Raw genomic sequence first — 9,031 nt, 5'->3', positions numbered from 1 at the left:
TATACCTGCTAAACATCAGCATGTTAGCATTTATTTTATTAAGTATTTCTAAGAATTAACTCATAAATTGTAGAACTTGCTCTAAAATAAAACCGATGCAACTTTCAAAAACGTTATACCAAGAAATGACTCATTTAAGTGTTTCTCAGCTAGCGCCCTATTTGAAGATATCATATTAATATTCCAGAATGAGTGTTTTATGCGTTTGTCTCTAGCAGCAGAGCTGTGAGTGCAGACACACTCTGACTTCCTGTAGACTCTGTGATTAGATACCATGCTGTTCTCCCAGAAGAGGACACCAGAGAGGAGCTGATGACCCAAACATTTCTACTGTACACCGTCTCTATACATCACTCAGGTTACAGTACACGCAGAGTATCAGCATCAACATATGCATAATTTATTCATTGTTTATCATAATAATCTGAATTTGTAGAAAAACTAAAGTATATGTTTATCATCAAATGTCTGGCTAATTATATCAGAAAAATAATATATATATGATATAGATGAGCATGTGCAATTAATGGATGATGTATTTGTTGTCATTTTGATTTAAAGTATATATTATCTTATATTTTGATGGAAAGGTAGGAGCCTCTGTGTTCTTTGGAAGCCTATTTCTGCCACTGTGATGAAAAATTATAGATCCTGTAAGTCATTATAATGAGAAACTTTCTCAAAATAATGACTTAGTATCTCATAATTTGGATTTAGCATCTCATAATTATGACTTACTATCTCACAATAATTATGACTTACTATCTCATAATAATTATCACTTACTATCTCACAATTATTATGACTTAGCATCTCATAATAATGAAAAACGTTTCATAGACCTATGTGTTGTTTCCTCTTATGGGCCAAAGCAACAGAAACAAGTTGGTGAGAAAAAGCTTGGATCCAAATGGATACCATCATTGAAGACTACTTTAGACGTGGATTCACAAATCGTGAAACTTTAGTCGTTTTGGATGAATCACATGAGATTCCCTGGAGAGAAAGCTACACAAGAACCAACTTTGGCGGAGACGAAATAAGACAGATGAAGCTGAGATAGCATCCTTCATTCACCAACAGTTACAAACGTCTGACAAACAGATGAATGCACCCGAAATGTTGGATGGCCGGGATAATTACCGACAGAGAAACTGTGCGTCAATTAATGCAACGGGAATGGGGTAGATCTGCGTGGGTACGACAAATTAAAGCCTTATGGAATATATATATCAGTGGTTGAATAGATGGCTTCTCAAGAATTTATTTTTGGCTAGAAGCATACAAAATTCAACAATGACCCTCGTATTATTGCAGGATATCTGCAAAAAATCAGGTTAGATCACAGTACTACCCACCTTGCAATAATGCAAAAGTTTCTGCACACCAGTGAGGATGAGAATGTCACTTTAGGTCCAAGTACTGGTAGTAGCAGATGGCTATTTTGTTCTCATTGACAAATCACTGATCCAGTTTTACTTCCAAAATACCATACAGGTACAGTATCCTAAAAACCTGATTACAGTATCAGTACAGATGTTGGGGAGACCGGGGACGATTGTAACACCTTTAGTCCAAGCACTCGCCTAATTCTTCTATTAAAGGTCTGAAATTTTGACACAAAGTACCCTTATTTGTCTACTACAAATATGTCACAAAATTCATGAATCAAGGTGTTCCATTGTTACAACCTGCCCCACTACCGAGGTACGTTCTAACACACCATGAGGTTAGTTGTAACAATACAAGGGTAGAATTAAAAATGTAACACTTCAACATCTTCCTGTGGTTCCCCAAGAACAAAAAAAACTCACCACTCACTATTAAGTCACTTTAAGAATGACTGTACTGTAAAAGGAGCTGTTGATACTTTTAAAAAGTTTGAAGAACTTTCTTCTACAATGTATGTGCTAAATAAAGCACAGTGTCATTGTGTCCGTTTTATTTTTGATCGACACAAAAAGATGACATCAAATGTATGTTTCAGCAATGGTTCTCCATGGTAAGAACTGGTTTGGTCCTTAAGATAAAATGTTCAAACACTAAATATCATGGTTAATAGATGGAAGTGATAATAGTAGAGTTTTATTACCATCTTTTAATTCATTAAAGTATGGTGTTCTTACTAAATGTTAGTGTTTTGCATTTTTTTTTTATAGGAGCTATGCAACAAGAGTGCAAGCCGTGGTCAAATTAGGGACGTTGCAGACATTGTTAAACCTCTCGGCACCAGGGAACCCCACTCAGGTCCGTTTCTAAAGGTATCAAAGAACAACTTTTCAGCGTAGAGTACGTTTAGAGAAATTAGTGAAGATGGAAGATATCTCTAGAATTAGCATAATACAGCACAAGTATGTGGGTGGAAATGGGTCTTGCCAAATTCACAGATACTGTATTTCTAACACAAAACTTATGCGAATGTGATGTATTGGCCACATGGTGCTATCCCCATAAAATACTACAGCCACTTCTTTCAGTTAAATATTCCTTCACATTTTTACCATTTTAATTGTTGAAGAGAAGTGCAAGATTAGAATGGTTTACTGAAAAAAAAAAAAAAAAAAAAAAAAAAAAAAGTACTTAATTGCATGTCCCATATTTTTTTTATTTTATGGAATTGGATTTCTGGCTTCAGATAATAATGGCAGCTAGATAAATTGAACTGTAAAGTGACAGGGAAGCATCCCTCTTGTGAAGCCCATGATTATTAATGTTGTACAAAAGCTATAGTGATAAGGAAAGAAAAGCAAATTAGGAACTCTGTGCACAATGTATCAACATTTACACATTTCTGAAACTCAAATGACATTAGAGAAGCTGTAAACATCAAATGTTGGCATTTTATTGATCAGTGAACACTCCAGTGGAATATTCATACAGCTCAACTCTGACGGAACCAGTAGACAGAACGGGTTAGGAGAAAAGCAGAATATTGCATTCAGATGTAGAAAAGATGTGCAGTGATAATACTGTTTTATTTTGACCATCAGTAGTTAATCACCAGAAGGAGTGAAAGCTGTGAGTTAGAAGAACATGTTCAGAAATGGTTTGTAGAAGGTTCAGCTAGAAACAGTCCCTCGATTCATCTTCTGTGTGGCATCTCGTATCTTTTAGTCTGTTCACACCAAGACAACCCGGAGACCGTTCTAGTTGGACCAAACCATTGTAAAGCATGTCAACTTCCCCACCGGTGCAGAGGAGACCATGTGGAGCTTTCTAGAAGCACTTGCGGTGGACAATGGAGGGGCCGGACTCGTCGTACTCCTGCTTGCTGATCCACATCTGCTGGAAGGTGGAGAGGGAGGCCAGGATGGAGCCGCCGATCCAGACGGAGTACTTCCTCTCTGGTGGAGCGATGATCTGGAAGTGAGGAGAGACAAACCGGTAAGATGTGAAGCAGTGATGCTTAACGTGAACAGGTTTTATTTAAGTTTACTGCCACTTTACCTTCAAATAGACACAAGGACAAGGCTTAAACAGCCGTTTTTAGTCACAAGGAGACATTTTATCAACATCCACAACATGTTTAGAGTTGAGCTTTACGCAATGAATTAAACCAAATGTTGTCTGTTCTCTGTACATTACAGATCAGAGTCTCTAGAAAACTATTGACCAAGTTTATCAACTGGGGCAGTAGAACCTTTCAAGACAAGTAACCGCTTTAAGTTGGACCTCCATCAGACTGAAGGGGTAAACTTCAGAAGTTTGATCAAAAATGATTTGAGTCGTCCTTGAGTCATCTGCATAAAAAAAAGAAACTATACCTTGATTTTCATGGTGGGTGGGGCCAGGGCGGTGATCTCCTTCTGCATGCGGTCGGCGATGCCAGGGTACATGGTGGTGCCACCGGACAGCACGGTGTTGGCGTACAGGTCCTTACGGATGTCCACGTCGCACTTCATAATGCTGTTGTAGGTCGTTTCGTGGATGCCACATGACTCCATTCCTGAACACAGAGGCAACCAGTTAATTTATTGTTTGTATGCAATTGTTTTCTGGCTCATCCTGGACCAGAATCCTCTCTGAAGTAACAAACACCACTACGACGACACCTGTGCTCAGAAACTCTGTACAAGATCTTTAATAGAGCGATTGTCTTTATTCCGTTACGTCTATAGACTGAGCCTACAGAGATTTGACTGGTGTTTGATGGGATCTTGTAAATCTTTACTTTTTACAGAATTTGCCTCAATAAAAAAAAAAAAAAGCAAATAAAAGCTAGATCATCCCCGTGGATTGCCCAAGAATTCAAAGAAGCAATATCAGAGAGAGATGAGGCTAGACCAGACTGCTTTCTGATATTATGCATTTTTAAAAAACATTTTCTCGTGAAGCAATGATTTTCTCCAGTGACAGTCGGTGTTAAGAGTCGTTACCCACCGAGGAATGAAGGCTGGAACAGCGCCTCGGGGCAGCGGAACCTCTCGTTGCCGATGGTGATGACCTGTCCGTCAGGAAGCTCGTAGCTCTTCTCCAGGGAGGAAGAGGCGGAAGCCGTCTGCATCTCCTGCTCAAAGTCCAGAGCCACGTAGCACAGCTTCTCCTTGATGTCTCGCACGATCTCACGCTCAGCTGGAATTTAAGAGTGGAATATTTGTGGTTACAAAATGGACAAAAATTCAAATCAGAAAGTAGAAAAACCAGCAGACATTCAGGAGCTTCAATTCTTCTGAGGTCACACTTTGTTTTTAAGTTGGTGAGAAGCTCCAGGTTCTAAGTTGGGCCTGTACCGCTTGCTTTAGGAGGTGAAGCGCGTACCAGTGGTGGTGAAGCTGTAGCCTCTCTCTGTGAGGATCTTCATCAGATAGTCTGTCAGATCTCTGCCAGCCAGATCCAGACGGAGGATGGCGTGAGGAAGAGCGTAACCCTCGTAGATTGGCACGGTGTGGCTGACGCCATCACCAGAGTCCATCACAATACCTGCAAGAGAGAAAACACCCGGTTACAACAAGGTGAAACACTGGAAGTTCAGACTACTGATTGGTTAAGAAAATTCAATGTCTTAGGAGATGCAAGTACATTTCTTGAGCAGGAAGTCTTTGTCATAAAACAAAATTCTGATAATACAATATCAGTCATGAGTTCTCACCTGTGGTACGACCGGAGGCGTACAGTGACAGGACGGCCTGGATGGCCACATACATGGCAGGACAGTTGAAGGTCTCGAACATGATCTGTACCAAAGAGGAAGAAAGAAAGAAAAAAAAAAAGAAAAAAGGTGTCACTGAAGACCCAAACAAAACCTGCCTGTAACTCGTTCCCAATACAGGTCTCAGAATACGATCAGAGTTTACACTGATGCTGAGCAAAGCGTGAACACACCTGTGTCATCTTCTCCCTGTTGGCCTTGGGGTTGAGTGGAGCTTCGGTCAGCAGGACCGGATGCTCCTCAGGTGCAACACGGAGCTCGTTGTAGAAGGTGTGATGCCAGATCTGCAGGACGGGACAGATGGTTAGTTTGACAGCTGAACGTTCAGGTGAAGAATGTAAAGACAGGTGGACAAGACAGGTGTGGCTGGTGGCAGCCTTTTCAAGCTGGAGCTAATAATTTCTCAATTTAAGTTTTGAAATCTGTAACTAAAATATGACTACATGACATTTAATATGAAATGACTCTATACTATGTTGACACGTTTTCTTTTCGTGGCTTGAACAGCAGCACCGATGGTGTCCAGCCTGAGAGCTGTGACCCGTCTTAACCAGATGATCTGAGCTCCAGGTGTGTGAACTCAGGTGAGAAACACGAGGTGGAGGTCTTTACCTTCTCCATGTCGTCCCAGTTGGTGACGATGCCGTGCTCGATGGGGTACTTCAGGGTCAGGATGCCTCTCTTGCTCTGGGCTTCGTCTCCCACGTAGCTGTCCTTCTGTCCCATTCCCACCATCACACCCTGCACACAAACACACCTTCACCATCACGCGTTCACTGCATTTACCTGCTGGGGACATTTTATAGTCTTCATCAAATAGTACCTGATGTCTGGGGCGACCGACGATGGAGGGGAAGACGGCGCGGGGGGCGTCGTCACCGGCGAACCCGGCTTTGCACATGCCGGAGCCATTGTCGACAACCAGGGCAGCAATATCTTCATCCATTTCTGAAAGGAAACATTCATATTAATGCAACATACTGGTTATTCTTCTCCAGTGACACCATTAATCACTTTCTCCTTAGACTTTTTCTAGTGCTATTTGTTTGAGTAAAATGTTTGTAATTTTGAATTACCTGAAAACTGAATAAAAGCATGTTACTTGGTCTTTTCAATAATTAAACAAATCATGCAAAAAAATAAGATTTCAGTGCCAATATGATGTTTAAGTTTTTGATGATACATTTTTTTTAAAAGCATAATGACCTAGAATAAGGATTTAGTTTGAACCGTTTTAAGAAAACGTGTCAGAAGTGAGGTGACGTCATCATTTCCTGCCAGCTCACTGACTTTTTGAAACACATCGTCAGTTACAACATCAGGAGTTCACCCGAGTGATGCAACATCTTAATGAGGACGAACACTTGGTAGAATATGAGGATTCACTTTGAACGTTCCTGTTCTGGTTTCTCCGTTAGAACTGAAACGAGTCTCAACTTAATGCACATCTTGTGAGTGTTTCTCTGCAGCCCTCACTGGAATGACAGTTTGTCGGGCGTGGCACCTCAAGTCGTCCAACCTGATCAACTTTCTTTTCTTCTTCTTTTTTTTTTTTCACGTTGCATCGTGTCAGGACATTCCAAACAAGTTGAGACAGATAAACCACTCCTCTTTAACAAGCTCTACACAGGATGCGACATGCATTTTTATTTCAGCTGCGCCTTTTTTAATCACCTCGTGTGAGATGAGTCCAGTTTAACTACAGCGTCCAGTTTGTTACCGAGTGACAATTACAACTGACCAAGTATTCTGTGATAATTCAGGAAGTGTTTGATGCAGGAAGGAGCCGCCCTCCCCTCAGGACCTGCCCCCCCCCCCCCCCCCCCCCCCATTCACTGAAACAGTTGCACAACTCCAACACTACATAGTTTGGCGTTTCCTCTTTTAAACTAAAAGCATTTAAACCACACAGTGACTTTACTCAGATCACTTCCTTGTACATTTGTGTCATTGATCATTTTATTTATCAGACCAGCTGCTGATATATTTAAATATCGAACGTCTCCACTGACTTGAAACAAAATCGCGTTTCACTACAGTTTGTATTTTAAAGGTTAGTATCTGGTGGGAAACGCCGAGTGTTTCCTCATTCTTACAGAGATCCCGTCTCACACACGCTGATCTACTTGAAGTATTTTAACCCTTAAACTTCGTAGCTTCTGTCAGAAAAATACATTTGTTTGAAACACTGAAAAATAACTTAGACATGTGTTCTGTGAATTAAATTAGACCATTTCTCTTCGTCTTAAAGATAAACGAATCTGCTGTTAAACAAAGATTTCCAGAACAAATTCAACTCGGACATAAATGTATTTCTAAAGCAAAAAAAAAAGGCGTTTAAAACGTCATAGCTGTCATCAGCTGTCTGTCACACACCTGAAGAGATTCCGTGTTCAACAGTCAGATCAGTAAACCTTGGTCCTTAAATTAAACTCTACTGCAGCAGTTCAGTTCAGTTTCGACATATTTCTGATAAAACCTCTCAAACGCTGTCAGAAACAGCAGCGGTGGTCCTTACCTGTGCAGGTGAGTCTCGGGTGTGTCTGTCCGTGAAGCCGTGCTGGTGTTTCTGTGCCCTCGTGAGTGCCGCCTCCAGAGCCAAAACCCGCACCGGTTCGCGGGGACTCGTCGCGTTGTCCATAAAAGGTAACGTTCACTCAGCACGCGCTCTCATTGGTCCAGGTGAGCAGGATGCAGGCTCGTGTTGCGTGTTTCAGTCTTTTGCATTAGCAGTGTTTTAATTATGTGTGTAGAGGACTTCTGCTATGCTTTGGCTTTCAGTAGAGGAAGATCATATTTATATATATATATATATATATATATATATAAAATCTTCCTCTACATATATATATATATATATATATATATATATATATATATATATATATATATATATATATATATATATATATATATATATATATATATATATATATAATATCTTCCTCTACATATATATATATATATATATATATATATACATTCATGCATATATACACATATGTATGTATATATATGTGTATATATGCATGAATGTATATATATATATATATATATATATATATATATATATATATATATATATATATATATATATATATATATATATATAATATCTTCCTCTACATATATATATATATATATATATATATATATACATTCATGCATATATACACATATGTATGTATATATATGTGTATATATGCATGTATGTATATATATATATATATATATGTGTATATATATATGCATGTATGTATATATATGTGTATATATGCATGAATGTATATATATATATGTATGTATATATATATGTGTATATATGCATGAATGTATATATATGTGTATATATGCATGTATGTATATATATTCGTATACATATGTGTATGTATGTATATATATATGTGCATGTATGTATATGTATGTACATATATATACATACATACATATGTGCGTGGAATATTCAGCACTGCAGCAGAATGACTATATAGTAATGTCAGTCAGCATCGTTGCAACAACCGACCACTTGACTGCCGCTAGAAACCACACGTGGCAGGAAGCAGAACTATTAATGTTAACTTTGTTGTTTTTTATGCACACAAACTCATTGCAGGATTGCGCGTCTGTGGTGAACAATTGAAGCTCCAGTTAGTAGTTGACCTTTTTTATTAATTACTGGCTCTAAATTTGGATGATGGACCCTGTAGTAGAGGTGAAATGCTCACCCCTTTTTGAAACGTGGCCAAGTACATGTCCACTTTTAAGTAAACAGAACGAGGAAGAGTTAGATCTCACTCTCTTAGATATGAACTGAATGTTTCAGGCGGAAGTGTTGAAATGTTTTATCTACACCTGATGAAGCCTGTTGAACTGGCTTTGCAT

The 9,031-nt window shown here is 39.1% G+C and overlaps 1 protein-coding gene across 1 annotated transcript; it reads right to left on the bottom strand.

Moving 5' to 3' along the window:
• Positions 1–2,820: 2,820 nt before the first annotated feature.
• LOC137866805 (actin, cytoplasmic 1-like) lies at positions 2,821–7,752 on the bottom strand. The gene is made up of 9 exons (XM_068702962.1): positions 7,668–7,752; positions 5,973–6,097; positions 5,762–5,890; positions 5,323–5,433; positions 5,090–5,174; positions 4,759–4,920; positions 4,381–4,572; positions 3,765–3,946; positions 2,821–3,360 (listed from the first exon to the last, which is right to left on the bottom strand). The coding sequence occupies exons 2-9, from the start codon at positions 6,093–6,095 to the stop codon at positions 3,217–3,219; spliced, it is 1,128 nt and encodes a 375-aa protein (XP_068559063.1). The 5' UTR covers positions 6,096–6,097; positions 7,668–7,752; the 3' UTR covers positions 2,821–3,216.
• Positions 7,753–9,031: the final 1,279 nt, after the last annotated feature.

This window comes from Cebidichthys violaceus, unplaced genomic scaffold, assembly GCF_023349555.1.
Source record: "Cebidichthys violaceus isolate CVI_PGR_0920_01 unplaced genomic scaffold, fCebVio1.0.p SCAF_9, whole genome shotgun sequence".
Taxonomy (NCBI): domain Eukaryota; kingdom Metazoa; phylum Chordata; class Actinopteri; order Perciformes; family Stichaeidae; genus Cebidichthys; species Cebidichthys violaceus.
Note: the sequence above shows the minus strand (reverse complement) of the source record. Positions and strands in the feature narration are given on the sequence as shown.